This window comes from Hirundo rustica, chromosome 1 (genome assembly GCF_015227805.2).
Source record: "Hirundo rustica isolate bHirRus1 chromosome 1, bHirRus1.pri.v3, whole genome shotgun sequence".
NCBI classification, from domain to species: Eukaryota; Metazoa; Chordata; class Aves; order Passeriformes; family Hirundinidae; genus Hirundo; species Hirundo rustica.
Genome location: NC_053450.1, coordinates 47,415,106 through 47,439,835, shown reverse-complemented (window position 1 = coordinate 47,439,835; position 24,730 = coordinate 47,415,106). Strand labels below are relative to the sequence as shown.

Here is a 24,730-nt window from a genome sequence, read left to right as displayed (position 1 = left end):
GTCTTTGTGTTATGTCTAAGAGAGACGTGAGTGGTGCCTATGGAAGGAATGACAAGTGTTTGCATATTTATATATAATTGTAAATCTCAAGAGCATCAATTTCAGGTGCAGCCAGGATTTTACACTTGCAGGCTCTTAGGACTTTAAAATTATTTTTGTTTGTTCTTTTAAGCAGTAAACAGAAAGTAATTAATTTAAGAATTAACACCAAGAATAGTAATTCATATTCCAGGATGTTGCTGCAATCCCTGGAGATGACTGAAACTTTTAATTATTAATGAATGTCTCTGAAACATGCTTAAATGAGCTTGATGCTGAAGGAAAACTTAGGCAGATGTCAAAACACTTGAGAGATCTAGAGAGAGAGGCGGATTGTAGAAGATTTGAATATTCAGCAAACTGGACTTGTATATTGCCAGGTGGTTAGTATTTCCTGTCCTGTGCCAGGCAGTTGTACAGCACTGCAGCCAGTGAGGTGATTGCCAGTAGGCATTGTATGGGAAAAGTGATTTCTGTTTCAGAATGGCTAGGGGTTTAGAAGGCAGTTTATCTTTGAAGAGTACTAAATATTTATATTTTATTTTTGTTTTCTTTTTTTTTTTTTTTTTTTTTTTTTTTTTTTTTTGGGTCATTTTTCTCGGAAGCATTGAAAACATAGATTTAGAGAGCTTTTGAATTCCTAGAACAGAAGTTAAATTCTAAACTGATGGGGTTTTATTTTTTCTGTAAGACTGAGCCCATCACAGTTACTTTCTGGGAAGTTGTGTTGGGGTGATGCAGCCTCACTGGAGTAATGTGTAGAGGAGAGAATGTGCCGTTCCAGAAGTGAACAAGGTGTACCTGGCTCAAGCTCCCTGGCAGTTTTGAGGGCAGATATAACTCTCCTGTCTTTCTGTGTTGTATATTCTTCTGCCTTGCCAGCAAGCACCTTGTTTCAATCACTGTTGTAATTTCTAAGTGTACAGTGTTTATACTGGAACAGCTGGGGCTCCCTGTGCAGGCAGTTGTGCTGTCTTGATGCAATGTGTATTATTTACAGTTAAATCATTCCTTAACAGCTAAACTAGTTTCTCCTGATGAGGTAAAGGAGAAAGCCTAATACAATCATTTCAGAGTTCTGTGTGCACCTGGAATTAAGCTACAATGCTGCAGATTTCTGTAGGAATTTTTGAATTCAGTTATGCTGGTATAGATGGTGAGTTTGCATTTTCAAGGGTTTGTTTTGCTTACACACTTAGTCAGCAGAGAGGGACTTAAAAATTCTTATGTTGTGTAAATAATAATAAATGTATGTGATAATAAATACAGGAACAATATTAAAGCTGGTATAGGCTGTATTGGGATATATATTAAAATAATAAAATATTGATTTTCATTCCACCCCATAATGACTGATAGGGAGAAGTCCCATTCCAGACTGGGAAAATCAGGTAGTCAAAAGAACTATCATTCTAGTTCTTAAAAAAATGTCAGCTCTTTTTGCTAAGCTGTTGCTCGCTAATGATTTTATCAAAATGTTTTTTCTCTCATAAGCTTTTTTATCTTCTTATGTGTCATGCTGTCATTTATGAATTCACTATTAACTCTTGCTTAAAGGGGTTCCTGAGGGGTATGGGAAGAGGTGCAAAGTTCAAAATAAATGAAATCAAACACTAAAGGTATCTTCTTGTGCAGAAAGCAAAACTTCATTGGCAGATGCTAAAAATATGACTCTTAAAGGTGGCATGACTAGTAAAAGTAGAAATGAGATTACTTCAAAGCTTACTGCACAAACCCAATGAATTTTGGGCTTTAATAGCACATAGGAAGAATATAGTCACTGATTTTTAAGGTTGAAGGTTAAAACATGGTCTAATCTGGCTGCTATTATGCTATTAAACTCCTCTACTCTAGTTTTTATTAACTAAAAGAAATGATTTTTTTCTTTATCAAAATTAAATTATCCAACATATTTAAAATCTCAGGTGTCTGATTTTTTTTTTTTTTTTTTTTCTTTTTTATTTTTCTTTCCCTTTTGTTAGTGTCAAATTAATAGTGCCTTGACCTCATTTCATACTGCTTTGGAACTTGCAACAGACCAAAGGGAGATTCAACACGTCTGCTTGTATGAAATAGGTACGTTGGATGTGTTTACCCATAAATAGATCACTTTCAAGTTTCAACTGGCAGCTTCAGTAAACAAACTGGAGACTTCTTACTAGGATTTTAAAGAAGATTTTAGATTACTGGCCTTTGTCTAGGGTAGATTATAGTAATAATCTTCTTGCTTAGACAAGTAGAATTTGACACTTTTTCATAATTAAATTATCTTCAAGTACAAGGTGATGCAAAATCAGAGAGTAGACTGCGGAATCAAGGGCAAGCTATTAACCTGCTAAGTATTATTTAAAATCAGGAATAAATTCATATGACTTATCTATGGAGTCACTGTTTCTGTGCCAAAGCTGAATTAGTTTAGTGAAGCTTCACAGTTTGCAGGGTCTGTATTTCATGTTCATTTCCTTCATTTCCTATCAATAGCAGGATGTGATATATGGTCCTAATTTGCATACGAGTCTTTATAGTGGAGAAGATAGGTTGCTTCAAGCTTTAAATGGGATCTTGTCACAGTAGAAGATAATAAGGGAAAAAGTAGTAGCTTTGTAAGTTCCAGCATTCTACAAAACGTAGTATCTAAAATTTAAAAAATGAGAGCTTTTTGTCTATAATTTTGTACCTGCTCTGAAATGTGGATTCATTATTTCCTATGGAATCTTCTAATTCGAAATGACCCAGTAAATTTAAACCAGACTTTAAATGTATGTCATTTGTTTTGTTTTTAATTTCCCAGTTAGTTTTAAAGTTGTTATACGTGCTCCAGCTCTCATAACCAAACACAGCAGAACTGTGGATTTCAATAATGTTGACACCCAGTTTGAATTACTGCCCTTTCCCTGAAGTGAAATCAGTGTTGCTTTTAGGTTGGTGCAGCATGATAGAGATGAACTTCAAAGACGCGTTTGAATCCTTCGAAAGGCTTAAAAATGAATCCAGGTGGTCCCAGTGCTACTATGCTTATTTAACAGCAGGTGAGTGTAGCCAGGGTGTTGGGTAAATGGCAAGTCAGTGATGTGGTAAGGTTTTGGCACTGTTTTCTTTTGGGAAACTTGCTGGTGCACGTAGTGTCTTCCACACTGCCTGCTGCACATCAGCTTTGTGCCAGGCTCGACTTGGACGGTCGTGTTTGTTTGCATAATGAACGCTGGCGTGCTCATACGTGTACCTGCCTGTCTGAACACCCCTCTCCATGTAGATAGAATTATTGCCACTTTACAAGCTTGGTGGTATTTCTTCCTTTAATGGGTATAAAAAGTAGTACTGACTTTTTAATGAACACAGAAGGTTCCTGGGGGAGTTGAGATTACCATGTTGGTCAAATCCTCGATCTAGATAACTTTCTGGAGGTGAGTGTGTGAAGGTTTTTCTCTGTGACCATGTGATATCTAATCTTAATTTTTCCTGTTTCATATCCCAGTACTGTTAATGTGTTTTTGTTTCTGTATTCTTGCAGTGTGTCAAGGAGCCACTGGTGATGTCAGTGGCGCTCAGAATGTGTTCAAGGAAGTTCAGAAGCTTTTCAAAAGAAAAAACAATCAGATTGAACAATTTTCAGTGAAAAAGGTTAGTTTTTGCATAGGCTGACTTGTTTTGGTACAGTGATGACAATTCAGTTCTTAGTTCAGTATTTTCTTTAGCAGGATGTATCTCTTTTCTGCTGTGATGCTTCTCTAGAATTTGTGGGAAGGAATAGGGTAGAAAAAGAATACTGTAATTTGAAGGACCTAACAAAGGAAATGGGAATTAGCTATTCACTCTCCGACTAAAGTAATTATTAATGATAAAAATACATGACAGTGTAGTTGCTTTGGTAATTTTCCTTCTAGCTTTGCCTTTCTTACTCCTTTTTATCTTGTCTTGTTTGTGAAAGCCTTAGTTGTTTTTGAGAGGTAGGAGTTGTCTAGGAAATAGCTCTCAACTGACAGTCTTGCAGATGGTACTGTCTCAGCATCCGGTCAGTGTGTATTGGGACTGTGAAATACAGGCAAACCCAGTCAGGCTGCATACAAGGAGATTTTAATTTTGATCAATATGTAAGCTCTTACGTTACTTGAGAGATTTTGATTTTTAGTCTTAAAATCTTTGGGCTAAGTTACTGCTGACTTTATTTTCATAAAATTATTTGATGATTTTTATAAAACAGTTAAAATTAGTGTTTGTGATACACTGTTTGTGAATATCATGTTCCCTCTAAAAGAATAAATGATGGATCTCCCTTCCTTCTTTTCTCCCACTTCGCAGGCAGATAGATTTAGGAAACAAATGCCGACCAAAGAGCTCTGTGTCCTGGCATCCATTGAAGTGTTATACTTATGGAAAGCCCTTCCAAACTGTTCCCTCTCGAACTTACAGCATATGAGTCAAGGTATATATGGCTCCTTGATTTATTTATTTACGTTTTAAAATGAGAAGTGTGATTTTATGCTGTTGTGTGGAGTAGCTAATTGCAGTAGCCTGAAAATTTCAGCTTGTGTGCACGTGTCATAGCAAAATACAGGTGAGTTACAAAAGAATAAAGACCCATTATGAGTCAGCCTAATGCTTCATTTTTACAAGTTTTTTTGGGAGGAGTTGTAACTGCTTGCTGCATATATTTCTTAATCACTGTTTAAAATAAAACAATAGCATGATAGTTACTGTTCCAAGTTACTAAGCAAAATGTAACTCATATAAACCTAGTAACAAAATAGAAAAAAGTTTAAAACTACATATTCCTTCCTGCATGTCAGTTTTCTTCTAAGAGGAAATAGGTAACTTGTGATGTTATCTATGACCTGGGTCCTGGGACCTTCTTAGTGATGAGTGGCCTCTTCCTTAGTCTCCAGCTGACTTTGGGTGTCTGTCACGTGGAGCTTATGGCAGCAGTGTGTGTCATGAAGTCAGTCACTCTTGTTTGCATTAGTTTCAAGCTGGTTGAAGGAGAAGCTCAACATGACCTGGCAATGTGCATTGGCAGCCCAATTGACTGCATCCTGGGCTGCATTGAAAGGAGGGTGGCAAGCAGGTGCAGGAAGGTGATTCTGCCCCTCTGCTCTGCTCTGCTCTGGTGAGATCCCACCTGGAGTGCTGTGTCCAGGTCTGGGGTGCTCAGCACCAGAAAGACTTGTTGGAGTGGGTCCAGAGGAGGGACACACAGATTATCAGAGGGCTGGAGTACTTCTCCTGTGGGGACAGGCTGAGAGAGTTTGGGATGTTCAGCCTGGAGAAGAGAAGCCTTCAGGCTGTCCTTAGAGAACCTTTCAGTACTTCAAGGGGCCCTGCAAGAGAGCTGGGCAGGTGCTTTTTACAAGGGCATGGAGTGACAGGGCAAGGGGGAATGGTTTTAAACAGAAAGAAGGGTTTAGATTAGGTATTAAGAAGAAATTTCTGTGAGGGTGGTGGGGCACTGGAGCAAGTTGCCCAGGGGAGCTGTGGATGTTCCAGGACTGGATGAGGCTCTGAGCAACCTGATCTGGTGAAAGGTGTCCCTGCCTTATGGCAGGGGGCTGGAACTAGATGGGTTTTAAGGTCCCTTCCAACGCAAACCATTCTAAAATAGTCCGATTATTACTTGCTTTCAGAAAATAAAAATTGTTTGCCATGAGGTGCTTTTGTTTTTTGTAATCGTGAAATTCCGGGGGTTATGCACAATTTTCACGGTAAGCTAGAAAACTCCAGTCTTTGAGTCAAGAGTCAGGACTAGTAGTGATGTTTGTTCCAGTTTTAATTTGAGATAACTTGTCCATTTAAATTGTGTGATGGTGGTGGGTTATATTCAGATCCCTAGTTTTCTAGTCACAAAGGTAATGGTAGGCTTTAAAATCAGATTTCATTACATCAAAATAAATTTGAGGGTTTTTTTTGGCTGTCATTTGCCTTCAGAATAGTCAGCTGTGGAGGATGTAAGGAGTTGGTATTCTGTCCCACCCACTCAGAGGCAGTGTAGGTCCCCCTTGTGTAACCTTCCAGTCAGTGGCTCATATTTTAATGTGAAATACCAGTATAGGTTCAAATTCAGAGATACATTGCTTGTAAGTTTGCCACTGATAACTATGTCTGCATCAGCTGTCCCTGGTTGAAGGTTTTCTGTTCAGTGACTATTATTTCTGCACCTTATTTGTACTTCAAAAACATGAATAATAGTTGTTTTGGGGGTTTTTTTCTGCATTTGTTTCCTCTTGTCACGAGCAATTGGATTGTAATTTGTTGGGGTGGATTTCCAGGCATTTCCTCAGGGCTAGAATTTGACTTAAAGGAGCTAATTTGTATCCACTTGAATCTCTGTAAATAAAATGCCAAGTAATTTGAGACTTGTAATCCACACGAGAGCTGATGCTGCAAATACTTAATGAAGTTACCTTGCAGTTATCCATAGGGACTTCTTGGTGTTGTGAGTGCACAGCTGGTTAAGATCTGGCAGGGTTTATGCTGTCAGGCAAGATGTTTAAGGAGCTGCACTGCTCCAGACACAGCAGTTAAGGGATGAAAACCCTCTACTCTCTCCTTCCTGGATGCTGGTGTGGGCAAGTGCAAATGGCTCCTCATGGAACTCTCCTGATTGTCAGAGCTGGCACTAAGAAGCTTGATCAAAATGGAGTCTGATTTGTTTAGAAAGGGCTCCATGTGTTATGATTCAATTTTTCCTGGAAACTTAGCACAGGTCAGCTGAGGCACAGTCTGTCCCCAGATTGTGGACCAGCTAAGGTCTGGCAAATTAACCTTGTCCTCCCATCATCAGTGAGAATTGTGATGCCAAGACATCCTTGACTGGGTTCTTAAGTCCAGTACAGATTTTTGTGTGTCTGTCACTTGGCTTCAGTTTGGAAAAAATCAGGTTTGCCTGAATTGCTTGCCCTGTTCTCCTGACTTGGACTATATATTCTTCTTTCAGTACATTGGACAAACCGGTGCCGTGTAACACCAGAAGGAGATGATTGTTTCTTAACTTTACCTTTTAGTGGATATTTCGAAGAAGAGTAGAGATCTGTCCTCCTCTTGTGAGAGGAACTGCCTTTGACTTCAGCCCATTCATTCCTGTTAGGGATTGCTCTGATGAGTGATGGATTTCTTGATGAGATTCATACAGAATGGGTTGGATTTAAAAGAAAACAACTTACTTGGCTTTCTATTAATGCTACTAGCGTCTCCTTTTTCTGGTAAAATTTAAATATCAGACTAAAAGATAATGTAAATCACAGTTCCTGTCTAAGAAATTATTTCAATCCACCTTGTTTACTGGAATCTTTTCATTAAGCTTGTCATGATGTGGATGATTCATCGGCTGCTGGTTTGAGGAATTTGCTTCTTGGTGCCATACACAAATGTTTAGGAAATTCTGAAGATGCTGTTCAGGTAATTAGTTAAATGGTAATTTCCACCATTATTCCTATTTTATAAACTATTATTTTAAAAACAGTAAATATTTTTGAGTAAGAGTGTTAAGAATGTAATTAGTTTTCCAGTGCCACTGATCATTCTGGTTTGTGAATTCTAACAGGGTTTCTTTTAAAATCTTCTGATTTAACATGTCTTTATTTTATTCTGTGCTGTGAAAGTAATTGGCTTTGTTGAATGAACATGGCAGTTAAAATGGGTTTGTGGTACCAGGAATTAAGGGGAAACTGGAAAGAATAAGAGAAAAGTTCTTGCTCTGTTAGATGTACTTTGTCCCTCAAAGAAAATTAATTTTTTAAAAAAGTTTCTTGGAGATTGACATTTTGAAAGCACAGGTTTGCTGCTTCTTCTCTGGACACGCTAGAGGGAGGGTTTGATTATTAGCAAATACAAAAGAATAATTTTTCCAGCACTCCAGGTTTTGATCTGTAGGTACAACCCTCCTTTTTCCTCCCGAAAACAGAATGCTGTTCATATCAGCAGCAAGATGCTGGCTTTAAACCCTTCTTCCCCCTGCCCCATTTCTCTCAAATATACCTTAAATAATCTGGGTACTTCATCTTTGGTGTCACAGATTCTTGTTAGAGCTAATATTTTTTTTTCAATGTGAAGTTGGAAAACTCTTGAATCAGTCACTTTTAACACTTGGTAAAAATATAAATTAATAATTCTGTCTTGATACAGTAGTGTTGGTAAAAACATCTAGGAATCTATACCATTGTATATTTTTTATGTATTCTCATTTTAGCTTTGTCTAATTTCTACAGCTTGAAGTTGAATGATGCTTCTGCATTGTTTGGAAGTAAGAACCAGTCAATTTTAATGTACCTCTGCAGTCTTTGGTTTCTTTTTTTCCTTTCATTTTTACAGTACTTTCAGCGAGCTGCTAAAGATGAACTCTGCCGTCAAAGCAACTTGTATGTCCAGCCATATGCTTGCTATGAACTTGGCTGTATCCTGTTAGACAATCCAGAGGTAATAGCATGACCTATTTTGAAACTTAGAAAAGTAGTAGAAGGAGTCAACATGGCACTATGCAAAGAATGAAACAAAGTTTGTAGGTGACTGTGCATATTATGTTTTAAACTTTTTTTTTTTTATACCTGCCATAAAGAAACTTACAACTTGTGAGGGAGGGGGATTCAGTCCAAGAAGTGGAATGTGTTTTAGGTCACAATGTCTTAGTTCTTCAGTACTGAGAGTGTTCCTGCTGCTGGTGGCAACAAAGGCCTGGCCAGAATGCCATGGGTAGGCTGGGATTTCTTGTCTGCAGGTGGTATTTAGTGTGGTAGATGCCTAGGCTCCTTTTCTTACCTATTTAATATCCTGTTGGATGCCAGTCAAAGTTCACCTGTACTTATCCTCTCCAAATAGAATTTGATGCCTTCCTAAAATAGCAAGTGGGGTTTTTTTAGTCATTTAAATTCCCTTGAAGCTGTGTGAGCATTTCGACTTCCACCCTGAGTAGTGAGGGTTTTGTTGTTCAGGATGAGGAAGAAAATAATCCACCTGGCTTTCAGATTGTCCAAATTGGCTGACAGTACATTTAATTGTTCAGGTCTTTGCACGTGCCCTACCTCAGAGAATCTTAAACCAGAGCAACTCATGCAGCACTCTTGGTGCTGTTTCCTTCCTCAAATGTGTAACCCCAGTCCTTGGAGTTGATGCCACCTTGTGTTGTTAATCAGATGGCAGGTTAGGGGGCAAGTGGTTACAGGGTAGTCACTTGAACCCCCCCTTCACTGTATGTAGTGTATGAACTATTTGGGCTGATAGTATCTCATACTCTTAAGATTGTTTTCAGTTGGTTTTGGTGTTGTAAGGTTTAGTTACCTGAGTTGAGCCTTCCCCTTAAAGGGGGAAGGAGAGGAAAATCTTTCAATAAAAACAACTATCATGACAAAGGATAGAACTAGAAACTGCTTTTAAAACTGTGTTTTGTTTTGTTTTAAACCTTGCTGCCCTAAGACTTAGAGCTGGGCCTTGAAGCCTGGAAGGAAGGTCTGAGTTCCCATAATGTTCCTGCTCCCTTTCTTTCCATGTTCACGTTTAAATTTGATCATGTCAAGTGTCTCTAAAAAAACCCCAAAAAGTGGTGGCTAGTGAACGTACGTTAAGATTTGAAGAATGTGAGGGCAGTCCTTTCTTCCTCCCTCCTGCTTTACCTGCAGTGTGTGCACACAGTAGCTGAATGTGCCTCATGTCCGGTGTTTGAGGGCTGAACTAGCCTCGGCTGGAGGAGCTGTGGTAGCATTTAGCATATGAAGGATGTGGAGGAAACTCCCTCTCGTGGCACTGAGAAAATGAGAAGGTAAATGATGCTTGACTTCAGTAAAGTGACATGGGGTAGAGGAAAGCAAGAGCTAGAACTAGAGGTGAGTGGATCCTGTTTTTACAAAATTTCATTTAGTAGCTGGGGTGCTCTGCTAGAACTCCATAATGGTTAAGAAAGAGAAGGGAATAGGATTTTAAAAACCACATTTACCTGAGAGGCTGAGCATATTACAGACTTGAGCAACAGATAGAGATACCAGTATGCATTTTAGTATAAAAAGCATAGTGTCAGTAAATTCACTTTGCTTTAAAGTTATTTTTAGGCATAATTGCATGTTTGATTTACATCATCTGAATCATCTTTGTTATTTTACACTGAGTTCCAGTCATGTAGTTCTTGATGTAACCATACTAATACATTGATATTTACAGTTGTTTTTGTGGTTCTCTTAGCCACGATGTGTAATCCAGTCAATAAAAATAGATATTGTCATATTTAGACATATTTGATAAGAGAACTTAATCTTTCTGTCTCTTAAACAGGCAGTGGATTATTTATTTGCAAAGCTTACAATAAAAATCTACTACATGACAAGAAATAAAACAGGAACTTTTCACCTTATTTAATAGTAAAATTAATCTGCAAATATACATATTTTTTTTCTTTAAGAGTTTGAAATTAGGATTTCTGAAACAACATTTAATGCTTAATATCTGCTACCTTGTTTTGTAAATAAATGGCTTCAACTTTGGTTAAGAAATAAAAATTACTCTTACGCAATCAATTAATAATTTATCTATAGCCTCTTTTGTTCCCCTGTGCATTGTAGCCCCATCATCAACTGCAACTTGCATTTAAAGCTATAATTTCTCCTTTTCTGCAGAAGACTAGAAATACATAATAGTGCTTCTCCTGGGTGCCTTATTAGTATTTTCAGTTTGCTAATTTGTGAAGGTTTTGTCTGCTTAGTACCTTTTTCAAAGGCAGAGATGCTACTCCAGTCTCACCAGCTTGTTTACCTAAAGTATTTTCTGTAACATTTGTGACGTGTTTCCAATGCAGTGTTTGTCTTTTTGTAGACTGTGCCAAGAGGCAAAACCCTACTGCTCCAGGCCAAGGTAAAGACCAAGGCATTTCCTAATTTAATTTTCTGAGATGAGAGAGCATTTGGGAGGTTGTTTTGGAGCAGGGGAGAGTGTGTTAAGTGGTGGTGTCCCTCACCTGTAATCTACAACTCCTGTCACGTAGATGTGCATTAATGTGTGTGATAGACATTTATGTGTGCTCCACAGATACTGCTGCTAGGTCAGCCATCACACAGCCCACATCACTGACAGCTCCTGCAGTGCTAGAACCTGGATAAGTTTTTCAACCAAGACTTGGCTACAGAATTTTGAAAATGACAATTCTCCATTCCTTGTCTGTTCCAACTGGTTCCTGCCTTGGGCCTGTTGTGATTTTCTGGAGCTTTTGGATTAGTAGAACTTTTCAGGTGCTCTTCAGCTATATGGGTTCCATTCTGCTCTCTTTAGCAACTTGGCATTTCTGTAATAATTCCTTTGCTGTGGGCAATGTGAGGATATTGCAACGTGCAATCGCCAGTTCCCCTCTTTTCTTTAGACTCTTTTGTAACGTGATTTTTAAAGCCTTAATAGCAAAATTATCTTCATGTCCTTTAGTGAAGGAGGCTAACAGGTATGTTTGGGGCTTTTTTCCTTGTTTTTCCCCCTCCAGGAGGAATTTACTGGCTACGACTTTGAGAACAGGTTGCACGTCCGCATACACGCAGCCTTAGCCTCTCTAAGGGAAGTGGTTCCACAGTGACCGACAGGAAGGCCTGCTATCCTTTCCCACAGTTCCTGCACTTTAGGATGAAGCAGAAGAAAGAGCTGTTGGGAAGCCCAGCTTTTCTTCTGAAAACCACTTGTGCCAGAGACACTTTCCTAGTATGGTCAGAGTTGGTATGGCTGAGTAAAAATATGACAATTTTAACTAAAGGTAAATCAACCTTTAAGGAAGGAGGTTAAGTGACCTTGTGTTTTTAACTCTTCATTTTTTATTTTGTTCAAACCAAGCTGAACACAATTACCTGTAACTCTGTGGGTGAGCCTAAATAAGCACATGATTTACTTCAACAACGTTGACAAGGTTGATTTTTTTTTACCTTTTGAAACAGATCTACATCTAAAATTTGTCAGGAGGAGCACTTTTGGTTTGATTAGAATAATGCAATACAAGTAATTGGTTTAAATGTTGAAGTTGGAAATGGTCAGAATACTCCTTTTTCTCCAAGTATTAGCTAGTACACAGGAGGAGGAGGAGGAAAACTGTTCTGCCACAAAAAGCAGATCTTAGTAAATTTTAGTGGCTTATGCCAGTTACCTCATGATGGTTAATGGTGAATTTTAAACCTCTCACCCCCTTTTATTCTTTATCCCTTCCCTCCCAAGCCAGCTCATATTTGTGATGTCAATGATGTCAATATTAAGGTTCTTTGCTTCTGGTACATTCCAGACAAATACTTTGACATGCAGCTACTGCTTGGGCAGCTCTTATTTCAGCTCTTATATTCTGAATATCATGTTAAGATTTTATGTGTTTTTCATTCAGGTTGCTGGATCCTTATAGCAGTGATATTTAAAGGTATTTAAGAAACCCACCACCAAACAAAATGCCAACCCACAAATCTGCTTTGGTACTTACACCAATATTACAATATCTTCAGTCTCTGTATAGTATTTCAAGCCTGTGGTGTTAAGTTATTGAAATACCTCAGAGAGCCTAAAACTTTTGTCATGACATATAATTTTTAACACTTGGCCATCAGTGTGCTTATCTGTAGCTTTTTTTTTTTTTTTTTTTTACACTTTTGTCTGTAATGTGTAGTATTTCCTTATGTTTTATATTCAGCTAATATTATATTCTAGGAAGGTAAATATTTTTTTAAAGATGCTTATGAATGGAAATCTGACCATAAAGTTAGTTGAATTATGTTACTTTGCAAAGCTAAGAAAACTGGATATCCTTGGAAGTAGTTATCCAAAAGCCTTATCTTTACTTTGGTCAGGTTGCCTTAAACAGTTCCTTAGCTTAAGCTTTTTTTTGTTTTGTTTCTTCTTACCTTTTTGTAGAGCATGTTGCCAAAGTTGTAGACTTTTCCCACACCCAACCTTCATTGATTTGCTTTTGAAGTTACATCTAAAGCAAGACTGAAATGGAGGAGAGAAGTAATGTCCTGTTTGGTAGGCCAAATGAAATGGTTGAGACACTTTTATTTCTCTCTAGAAAGACAGAGTTCTGCTATGAAAGGCATTCCTAGAGCAGTTTTAACATTTCTGTTGCAGTTCCTGAAGGAGAGGAGGAGCTCTTTAAAAAAGCAGTTTTATTTTTCTATAATCTAGATGTGTTACAGGTAGTACACTGCGTTTTTTTTATTCCACTTTGACAGTAATACTGAGTCATAAATGAGTGTTCAACCATATTTGGTCAGTCCAAATAAGTATTGCCTAGAAAATGATATATTGTATATAGTGACTGCTTAGAGTTCAAATAATTATTTTAAAAATGGGCTTTAATGTACTTGAAATCTTATTTTGTCCTATCTGACTTTTAATGTTTTGCAATCAGACAGTCTGTTCTGGGTATATAGCTGGGAATGGTGCAGCTACTGGCAAAATTCTTTTTAAATACACTTCTTAAATATGATGTGAGACTTGGCTGTTCAGGACACAAAGCACCTGCATGCGATTTGTGTTGGGATATTTAGAGTCTGCATACTTGGAGGTAGCTAGAAAACTGTAGTAAACTTACTAAAAGGCCTGTTCTCACCAGGCCAGGAGTGGGTATAGAAAGACACTATATGTTCATGTAACAGTTCAATAACTCTGTGCAAAGTGCAGCTTTCCTGTGGGCTTAGCAAATCATCACAACTGTATGTTTCTGTATTAATTTTTCTTTTTCCCCCCTTTCCTCGTAGGAGACCGTCCTACACTGTATATGGCAAAGTTATTTTTTATGTTAGATTGTGCCTGTGATGAGAAAAAAAATCAATGGTCTTTTGTGTAAACTAATAAGTTTTTATACTGTGGAACTCGGAGGCATGGTCTAATAGCAATAATGGAATATGCATCTTGCTAATTAATAATATTAAGGCCATCTTTACTGGGACAGGTATTTTTTGTTGATGTTAATGCAGTTTTTATCTCAGTACGACTCATTTCAAATAACTAGAATTTTTAGACCTCACAAGGTGGCATATTTATTGTGATGTACTGTAAATGTTGTTAATTTACAGAACTTGCACTTTTATATTTCTGAGTAAAATTAAAAGAAATGTGGACATGAATTTTGTTCCTTTGCTTCTTGACTTTGACTTCTAATTGGTGGCCTCCTGAACAAGATGATACCAAGTACTGGGAAAACTTCTGGGATGTTAAGTGACTCTGGAACAAAGTTTTCTAGTCTGGAATTACCTCCAGCTTTTGTTCTTCCAGTATAATTTCAGTCTCCTGGATTAGCAAGTGAGTTACATGTCATGTTGAGCTCAACCATAGAGTGAACAAGCTTTAAGACACAATTTTTAAGGTACATTTTTAGAACAGCAAATACACTTGTTCTTCATTGAAGTAGAAGAACCACATACAATTCTGTTTGTTGCATTCCTACACCTTTGAAAAGTGTTTCTAATTTACTCTAAAGCAAGCACTTTAATTTCTTCTCTGACTTTGAACTTCATATTTGTTGTTTCATATTCTAGTTAGGCTTTATTCCTAAATAAAATTCCCCAAATGCTGCACTGAATTGCTTTTCAGTTTGCAACAATGTGATTGTCTTTCCAGCCATTGATTGTACTTGTGTTTTAGAAGTGCTCTGTAGCTGCTGAAGTCTGAACAGGAGCAGGTGTTAGGTTGGTGTAGGGCTGGTCAAACCTTGCAGTGGAGTGAAAGCAGAGTGGCTGTGCTGCACTCAGCTTCCCTTTCCAGCAATCACTATGAAACACCAACAGTGGTAGGAAGCACTTTCATTAAGAAGTTAGGCAATCCCAAACAAATATTGTTAAAGCTAATCTTAAGTAAATTTATGCTTATCATTTTATTTTAAGGCAATTGGGCAGCCAGTGGCATCTGTCAGAATCTTTGCAGGCAGTCTAGAGCACAAAGAAAAAGTGAAATTTAGGAGTAATAGACTTGTTCAAGTCACAAAAGTGTGCCATTGTTAGATGGTGAAGTGTTCCTGCTTACCTGGCCTGTCCCCTACCCATTTCCTACCACATGGAAACTCAAACTGAGGCAACCTTTCCAGAATTAAATGCTGAATTATTTCTATTTCTGATCACTTTTTCGATGTGTGTTTGGACCTCATAGCTGGATCCAACCACAGATTACCAGGATAGGTGTGTGTTAGTTGCATATTTCTTCCCTCCTTCTGCTCAGAACCTCTTTGCACAATTGCCCAAGATCTTCACAATCTACTGAACCCCCCTGTGTTTTATCCACCAGTGAGAGTCAGCCATGGGGAGTTCATGTGCACGTGTCTTACTGTTAGCCCTAATTTTTCCATTGCTGTTTTTTCCAAAATGCTGCTTATCTTTTGATGTGACCTCTTCCATGATGGTGTTCCAGTCAAGTAATCTGTTAAGCTCAGTGAGACTGGCTGTTGGTCAGTGCTCTTCAGGCATTTCTGGCAAGCTGTGCTTAGCTAGAGGAGATGCCCAGGTAGGCAGAGGGGAAGAGGTTAAAAGGAAAAAAAATCACTTGTTTGAGTTGAGATAAATTAGCAAATTCTGACTATCTTTTTCTCCCTTCCTTCAGAAGGAAGAGATTGACAGAATTTGCTAAGCAAAACTATTTTTGTAACAAAGACTTCCCAATCTTTCACTAAAAGCAATATGTTTACTGTATTGAAAAAAGATAGTTGTACTGCTGAGACATAGACTTCTTCTCAGTTAATGAATGACCTGATCCCTTTTCTGGTAGAAAAATAATATCTGGGACCTTGATTTGCTGAACTTCTGCCCAGATTTTTAGATTTCAACCTTGTCTGGAAGCTGTTACTTTTGCAAAGGGTCAAAAGGTGGCAGGACAAGGCAATGACCTCAGTTGGGCAGGCTGCTCATGGGCTGACAGTCCTTTCCCTGTGGGGCCAAAGGGTGATGTGTGTTACTAAAGTACCTGGTACCTTGCTCTTGATGGCTTCCAAAACCAGCATTTAAGCCCCAGCACAGTGAATAAGTTTCCAGACACATTTTTTTTCCTAGAGCTGCTCTTTAGTTTCAGACACACACAATTTATATTAGGTCCTGTAGCCATTTCAGATATTTATGGAGGCTTATGTTTCAGTTCTGTCACCTCTGGTAATACATTTTTCTGTGGTTTATGACATCTGTACTTAAGCATCTTTTAAGCTTTTGCTTCAAAGCTTAAAAGATGCTTAGCTCTGCTGTGCATAGCTTTGCAGCCCTGGAATTCTGAAAGTTTTCCAGGGAAGCAAATGTGCAAGTTCTCCTCTGCTCTGTATTCATTGAGGATGGTTTTGATGTAATCATGGCTACCTTTGCACTCAGGTATGTGTAATGCCGTTTTCAAGGCGTGTTGCTTTCATATGCTCTTAGTACAAAAAGCTAGCCTTTGGGTTGCTATCCCTACGCCAAAAATGATGCATTTTCTACTTCTCATATATATATTCTTGAAATAATCTTTCTACAGGAAGCTCTTCTTCCTAGTTTCACAAGTCATAACATACGAATATTTAACGTTTTAAATATGATCATCTGTGTTGTCACTCTCTAGGACTGAAGAGATAATGTGAGAAGTTTTCTTGGGAAGTTACTAACGATTCAATAAGCATTTTGTGGTGAGTGTACCATTAGCATACTTTCCTGTGAATGAAGGTGAAAGTCATTTAAAATTAGCAGAGAATTCTGCTGCAAGTATGTTACATTTAAAAAGAAGCTATAGTAGATATTCTAAATGCTTTAGCACCAATGAGTTTTAAATCTTCAGTACTGCTGCAGTTCCCCTCGGGTTTTGTAGAGATGCAAACATCCAAGAATGCAAGAGCAGGTAGGTAGATTATGGTTTTCCAATTATAATTAAAGGCTGATCTGCAGCTATGTTGGTGGTTAAAGTTTTTATCCTTCAGCAGATCCTGATCATGCCTTGCCCCTGTTTCTATCTTCATGATCCTCCAAAACACAGAGGTAATCTTGAAAATACAGCACTACATGGTGACCTGCTTGTTGTATTGGAACAGAAGATGATCTTGTGTGTACCTACTAATAATGTGTGCTGAGAAGCACATGTCACCTGCCCCGATCACCTGGGCAGGGCAGGTGTGTTTCAGGGTTTGCCCTTGCAGTCATAAGATTCTGCAGTACAAACAAAGCCATTATGAAGGAATAACCTCCTTCTTCTTGGGGTGTGGCTGAAGAGGTTACAGTCTCCAGCTGTGTCCTTTGAGCCCCTGCCAGAGGCCAGGAAGGAACATTGCTTCTCGGCTGTCGTATTTTGCATTTATTGGTTCAAATCCCTTGGGTTTTGTATGTCACCTGTCTTAAAAGGCCAGGCTGTAAGCAGGGGATGGTCTGTGCACCCCCCACCTTCACCACAGCTGGCAGAGGGCTGGGACGTGGCCACAGCCTTTCTGCAAGTCGCAGCAATGGATTGTGTGATGGCTGAGGGAAAAACTGCCCTTGTCCTGGGCCAGGAAGAAATGTCTGGCTCGGCTGCTGATGAGGAAAATGGGTTTTGGCAAAGGTAGTTGCATAGGAGGGTTCTGCTGGTGCTGGGCATTAGGCAGGTCAGTGGCAGAAAGCAGGAGCAGGTTTCATGGTACTGTGGGGAGGGGCAAAAGGCAGCAGCTCGTGTGAATGCTGTGACCAGATGCAAGATCTTGCACTTGGCCTTGGCTGAACTTCATGAGGCTTGTGTGGGCCCAGTCCTCAAGCCTGTCCAGGTCCCTTTGGATGGCATCTCTTCCTTCTGGTAAATCAGCTGCACCACACTCAGCTTGGTGTCATGTGCAAACTTCTGAGGGTGCACTTGATCCTGCTGTCATTGAAGAGACAGTAACAAGTCTGCTACAGACTTGTTACCAATAGTTTTGGTCCCAGTACAGACCCTTGAGAGTCCACTTACTGCTGGTTTGTTTCCGCCCATCTAGCAACTTCCTTATCCATCAAACCCACATATTTCCAATTTAGCAGCCAGAATGTTGGGAGGGCCTGGTAAAGACCATCCAGAAGTCCAGGTAGATGATATCTGTAGCTCATTCCATGTCCACTAATGCAGTCAGCTCCATCATCCAAGGCCACTCTTTGCCCTTGGAGAAGCTGCGGCTTGTGAAAACTCTTTACCACCGCTCTATCTTCCATGTGTTTTGATGTATCTTCCAGGATGATCTGTACCATTATCTTACCAGGCATAGAGGTAAGGCTGACTGGTTGGTAGCTCCTGCAGTCCTCATCACCTTTGTTTAAGAACGGATGTGATACTCCCATTTTTTCCAGTCACTGGGGCTTTGCCTGACTGCCGTGACTTTTCAAATATGATGAGAGTGTGGCTGCATAATTCAGAAGTTGTCATCTGAATGCCTGTGTTAAGGAAACATCCCTGTCCCACCATCCAGGAGGCACCCAGGCAGTGACACTCAGAGCACCTGGGCTAGGAGCAATGTTTCCTCTGGAGTCTCCCACCCACAGTGTGAGTACAGGATCTGGGACTCGTGCACCAGTAGGGAGCTCACAGGATTGCACAGCTACAAGGCAGCCGTTCCTTCCCATAGCATTGCCCAGCACTGACGGGTTATAAATGGGTCTGACTTGGCTTGGGGTGGCAGGCAGAATAATGTTTTTTCAAAGAGGATTTAGCTCTGTAATGCTTCAAATAGTGTCTCTCATAAATTCTGATGTCATTCAGAAAGCAACTCAGTGCTGAGTGTGATGATGCATTCAAAGACTTGCCTTCTCTTCTGCTCTGCTACTGTGGTGGTTTTACAGAGAATCTTCACCTTTCACCTCCACCATCACCTGTTGCTAACAATCCATTACAGGTTGTACCTTTCTGCAGTGAAACCAAGTGAGGTTGTACCTTTGTGTTGGGATGATGAGCTGATTATGGATGCAGAGGTTCCATCTTTTATAGAGCAGTTTCCAAAGTAGTTCCCTTTGGAGACTGAACAAAATACCTTTTAAAGATGAAGCAACCATTATATGCAGGCCAGGCCTTAAGTACTACAACCTTAAGTCCAGCTGATAATGATTTAATTTCCATCCTGAGAGAACAGAATCTACAGCACAAGTGGAATCAAACTGAGCAAGTTTGTCTTGGCAGGTAAGAAAGTTTGGGCATTCATGTCATCTTCCCTTTTCCAGCTTCCAGCTCTACAGCTCAGTGGTAAATAAATGGAAGATCACCTCTTGTCAGTGCAATGCAGGGTTAGAGGTGACTTCTAAGAAACTACTGAGCCAATACTGTCTGCCTGGCCTCACTGCATGTGTTAGATTTTACTGCCATTTTGTCCAAGAAATGTGGCTCTGGCCAGGACTCTACTCCTGAGGGCAGAGGCTGGTCAGAGTGATGGGAATGTGCCCATTGATGTCAAATGATCTTGCTGAAAACCTGTGTTTTCTGAAGCAGGTGTTAGGGTCTTAAGATGTAATCCATGTGCCCTGTGGCTAAGGAGAGGTGACTAGTTGGAGCCCTAGTTTTGATACTCCTTGCCTGAAAGATCATTTATTCCAGCAGTGACCTAGGTTTTTCCACTTAGAAAAAAAATGATGGTGGTTGCCTGTGGTGACTGGACTTGATGAGTTTCTGCAGCTGGACTAAGCGGGCCAGGCACTGGGCATGCTTCTAAAAAGGGCAGCAGAGCTGCTGCCCATTCTTTCTAGGTGAGGCCTTCACCAGCATCTCCTCCCTGTGGTGGCATGTGCCCAGCTCAGCCCTTGCCCAGCTGGAGAAATCCTCCACCGTGGAGCTGTCCTGTCCCCACTGTCCCTGGAACAGAGTCTCTGCTCAGTCTTTTGTAAAGGAGAGTTGTGCTTAGGTACATTTATAGATTACCAGTGGCTTTTTGTAAAACACCTCAAACTTTTAGGGAAGTTTGACAAAGTTCAGTTTCAGAAATACCAGACAAAAGAGTCTCTGCTCTGACAATGAACATTTTTTCATTTTTATGTTATTTTCTAGGTTGCAGGTGTTTGTCACCCACAAAGCAAACTGTGTTTGCTGTCCCAGGTCTCTTCTGCACCATGCTTGCTCTCCCTAGGTCTAGGTGTGTTTCAGACAAAGATTTGTCTTAATAAATATGATGGAAAACATATTTAATTTGTCTCAATAAATATGATGGAAAACAATATGATGGAAGTCACTGCTCCTGATTCCAACAATTGTTTCTGTCTTTTTAGCCTCAGGTGCCGGGGACAGCCACCACACTCTAATCTATGAACCTTCTATTATCTAACTTAGTTGAGACAAGGTAAAAATTACCCCAAAGCCTTTGTCCTGCTGGAGGTGGAGGTCCTTATTCCTGGGCACTGCTCAACTTTTCCAGGGGAAAAGATCAACAAGATTGACAGCTGACAAAAATATCTGCTCCAAATTCTGTGATGCAAGAAAAATTTAGTGGGGAAGTTCTCCACTTCTTGTTCTAGTGGGCTCTGATGTTTAGAACACAGGACTGGAAAGCTGTTTCTACCCATGCCATCTTTGGACAGGAGGAGATTGGCACAAGGAGGAGATCCGCTACATTCCCTGGTGAGAAATCAGATTTAGTTTTAATTCTGCAGCTCAAAGTGCAGCTAAGCCATGCACAGCCAGTGTTTTTTTCAGTGGCAATCCCTCTGGCACATGTGAAGTCTGCAAAGCTGGCAGTAGCACAGAAGAGTAAGTGCTCCTGCAGTTAGTTGTAGTACTGCAAGGACAGGCTACCATTACATCAGACCCCATGCCCAGAGCAGGTTACTGAAGAAGTAAGCTTGCTTCCCACATTGGAATGTGCTACTGTTTGGATTTTACTACTAGGAACTTAATTTAACCCTTTCCAAAATAAAATAATGTTTGAGATGATTGGTTAAACTAGTTGTCCTATATAACACACCCACACAGGTTTCCTCTGCTGGTTACTGTTTTAGGCTGAAAGAACCACATTTTTAATCTCACATTTATACACATCTTTTTGCCTGTAGCCTGAACTTTTAGCATTTGTGCAATATTCAGAGTGGGGCAAAATACCCTCCCCTGGGACTGCATTTAGGCAGCACCTAAAGTAGTTCTTCCACATTGATCTCCTGAGTTGATGTTAATTTTTAAACAGGTGGAGAAGAGAGGCTGTTTGCACTTAAGGAAGAGGTCAGGATGGATAGAGTTTACATTACAATAAATCAAATAATGTTAAGCAAATGCTAAAAAAAAAAAAAAAAAAAAAAAGGCAGGAAGTAGAACTGCAATCCCATGTTGAACATCCCCCGTGTTAGCATTATGTGAACTGTGCCCACTGCCACATCAGCTGGAGCTGTTCCAGTGAGGAGCCACCCAGCTCTCACTGTGCTGACATAGTGTAGGCATGGGGGTCAGACAGGAACTGCTTTGCTTTCCTTAGCATTGAGGGTTCAGTGCTGTGTGACCTGCACTGACCCAACAGCCAGGCTGCTTCTGCCGATCTCAGACTGCAGCTGGAAGCGGCACAGCAGTCAAGACATATTTCACAAAGCTCTGGACAGAGTAGAGGCTTCCTACAGATAGAACAGGTATTAAAATCCTGCATCTACAGGTCACCGAGAGGGCTGGCTGCTCACAGGAAAGGCTGCCAAGGAAAAAGCTTTCCCTTATCTATGCAAATATGTCTCAGCATCAGGACCTGGGTAACGTGAGTAGTGCCTAGAATAAAAATAGAAACCATCTCATTGCCTTATTAACAGTTTCAGTAGTCCACTCCAAGCTCAAGCTGCAGGAAGCTCTCAGTTCCCCAGCCCTCCCCATCCCCTAGAAGGAGACTCTTCCTTGATCAGGGAAAAGAGAGGTCTCTGGAGCACAGAGAAACATAGTACCTGTCCTCACTGCAGCAGGTTTTGGATAAGGCTTGCTCAGCACTGTTGAACACCACTCACTTTGGACTAGATGCAAGAAGTTTTGAAGCCTTTATTTAGTAGCAATTAAATTATTCAATTAACACTAACCTCCAGACAGCAGTTAAAATATTGTACAAAGAGCAGCTCGCCCTCTAGAAGCTCTGTACACAGTTCAATATAAACAGACTAAGATTGAATGCACCCCACTGAAAAGGGGTAAAGCAGCTGTGCACAGGAGGCCTCACTGAGGTGCTGTACTACCTTTGAAATGCACAAGACTTCCTCCCAGGGAGTTTGCACAGTACAGACACAGTCCTGTCCCCCTGCCATGTTCCACCAGGTCATTCTTGGACTGATTAGGTTCTCGCAGTGGTGCTGGGCACCGGAACTTCTAGTGCATGAAACAGATTCTTTTAAAACCTGTTACTAGTGTGCAGTTCAAATCAAATCTGTAGATATTTAAATGGCTCTTAATTCCTTAAACCATAAGGTTGGTAGCAAAACAGGAGAGCAAAATTCAAAACACACTGCACAAAACATTGAATAAATAACCTCTGAGTAATGTTACCAGCCTAAACAACTGCATTACTGCTCCAGAGATGGGAACACCTCTGGAATCTCCTGAGCAGAGCTCAGGCTCCAAGGGAATTATTTTATTAAAAGAAAAGTCACTTTATGAAAAATTACATCTTTACAGAAGTGACACCCTTTTCTTCATTTAAGAATAGAATATTGCAATCACTCTGTGTGCTTTTTAAACATTCCCAAATCACAATAAATAAAACCAGTTTTACTTGTGCCGATGTTATCTACAAAATAAAGTATTCATAGAACAGCTGAAGGTGTTCTATTCCTCATACACCACAACCTAATATAGGTGTACTCAGAGCAACTTGAAACCACAGCGACTTCGTCCGTGCAGGACCCACCATCAGCCAGAAAAGTTATTCCCCTACTTTTAGGACTGCAGATCATGTACCACAAGTTTTATTGCAGAGATGCTTAATATTCTGTTTGATAACACGTCAGTATTTTCAGGAGATAAGTAGAACAAGGGAAAACATTAAAATGGATTTAAGACTTATTTGTATCAGTCAGAGGCTCCTTACTGCATTTTAATAAATATCAGGCAAGTTAAAGTAGTTTCTGTCCCAGTAGTTGCCAGAGTAAAGCCAGTCCTGTGTACCAGTGTGGGGATTGGGGCCTTGGTGGAACCATCTGCAAGGAAACACACAGCATGTTAGTGGAGCTATTAAGACTCACTTGTACGAGTTCAGAACTGCTTTGCTGCATCTTCAGCAGTTTACTGCATAAAATCATTATTGCAGGAGTCCTCTTGGTTCTAAATTCATGAGTGAGTTTAAAGTCATCTTCAGTGACTGCATTTCCCCATTTGCTACACCGCGTAAACATCTGAGATGGAATTTCTGACACCAGTGTTCTGCCACTTAAAGCTGCCAAGATTACTGCATAAAAAGGAGAGATACAGCTTTATTTCAAAGCAGTTGTGAACAACCATTATTCTGGCATGCACAAGCAGTAACAGTTTTTGCAAGACATGTAAACACCACAAGCACTGCAGTCCTGAAAACAAATGTTATTTTCCTGGATCAAGATTACCCCTTGTTTTTTTAAAGCAATGCACTTCATCATAGAATTGTGGAGTGGCCGGGGTTGGAAAGCACCTTAAAAACCATCACCTTCTTTGACCTTTCTTTTCTGGTTAATATGTGTAGAAGCCCTTCGTGTTATTTTTTGCATGCTTTGCCAAGTTCCAGCTTTGCCTTGGCCTTCCTTACCCCACCCCTATATAACTCATCCCTCCCCTCTTCACAGCTGACTCGTCCTTGTTTCCACTGCCTGTGCATTTGCTTCCTCCCCTTTGGTTTGACCAGCAGGTAACTCAGTGTGCCAGCTACCCACAGTGTAGATGAAACATCCCCTACAGACTGCAGGAAGAGTTCTGGGTTATTACAGTTTAACTATGCTGTGTTACACTGTTGGCAGCAGGAGACTCAATCCAAATGCCCAGAAAGCTGATTCTACCTGCACAGAGCTACTTGCAAGTTTTTACTTAGCTGGTTATTAATAGAAACACTGAAGTTGAGCACCTGCTTTCTTTCCTTTCTTCTCTCCTGCCTAATCTGGAGGCACCTGATAGCACACAGTGAAGGCCACTTTCTGCTTGACCCAGTTACTCAATTTTGTGCCTCAACAGCGCACAGTACCAGACCTCAACCATTTTAACTTCCTTCTGTGTTTTGCCAAGCCACATTTATGGCACAAGCCAGCTTGGTAGAAGCTGTTTCTGTGGTTAATGTGCTCCACACAGCTTCCTTTCACCTCCTCACTGACCGCAGAAGCCAGTTGTTTCTTTCCGTGACTCACTGCAGTGACCACACTTAAGTAAATCATCTGTGTGTAAGGCAGCCTGCTTAACTCTGCTCTTCCCTTCTCCAGCAACATAATGTTTCAGAAGAGAAAAAGCACATCTGAACTAAATATGACTTGATCTCTTTAAAAGGCAAAAGCCTAAGGGCCCCCAGTACTGCAGGATTATGTTACAAAGCAGGGCAGCAAACAGGCAAGTCTTGCTTGGCTCCAAGGACTTGAGAGAGCTGTGCTGGAAGAAATGCCTCGTGCTGCCTTCCCAGGAAAAACTGAACAGGTGAATACTCCAGTGGTACTCCTGCTGCCCTGGTTAAGTTAACTAAGTCAACAGAAGTCATTCACCCCTAGTACTGTACACAGCTCACTCCTGCTTCTCCTCCTACAGGAGGAGTCAGCCGTTCCCAAGTCAGAGGTGCATGGATCAGCTTAGGTGTCCAGTTCACTTGTGACAGCAGCTCATTCCAGAGCTAAAGCCGAACATTTGCTGTGAGACAGGGCTTTAACACAGTGACCTCACCTCTCAGATT

The 24,730-nt window shown here is 40.2% G+C and overlaps 2 protein-coding genes across 6 annotated transcripts in view; one reads left to right on the top strand and one right to left on the bottom strand.

Moving 5' to 3' along the window:
* TTC39C (tetratricopeptide repeat domain 39C) overlaps window positions 1-14,090 on the top strand; it is a 37,972-nt gene extending 23,882 nt beyond the window's left edge. The window contains exons 7-14 of the mRNA XM_040081330.1: window positions 2,022-2,115; window positions 2,961-3,068; window positions 3,551-3,660; window positions 4,339-4,462; window positions 7,331-7,428; window positions 8,341-8,445; window positions 10,825-10,863; window positions 11,480-14,090. Coding sequence (XP_039937264.1) covers window positions 2,022-2,115; window positions 2,961-3,068; window positions 3,551-3,660; window positions 4,339-4,462; window positions 7,331-7,428; window positions 8,341-8,445; window positions 10,825-10,863; window positions 11,480-11,569 — 768 coding nt within the window. The 3' untranslated portion in view covers window positions 11,570-14,090. The remainder of the gene's footprint in view (window positions 1-2,021; window positions 2,116-2,960; window positions 3,069-3,550; window positions 3,661-4,338; window positions 4,463-7,330; window positions 7,429-8,340; window positions 8,446-10,824; window positions 10,864-11,479) is intronic.
* A 7,772-nt stretch (window positions 14,091-21,862) lies between these two features.
* Window positions 21,863-24,730, bottom strand: part of OSBPL1A (oxysterol binding protein like 1A) — a 77,084-nt gene continuing 74,216 nt past the window's right edge. For all 5 annotated transcript variants that reach the window (XM_040061617.1, XM_040061628.2, XM_040061639.2 and 2 more), the window contains one exon: window positions 21,863-23,030. In XM_040061617.1, the coding sequence (XP_039917551.1) occupies window positions 22,928-23,030 (103 nt within the window). In that variant the 3' untranslated portion in view covers window positions 21,863-22,927. The remainder of the gene's footprint in view (window positions 23,031-24,730) is intronic.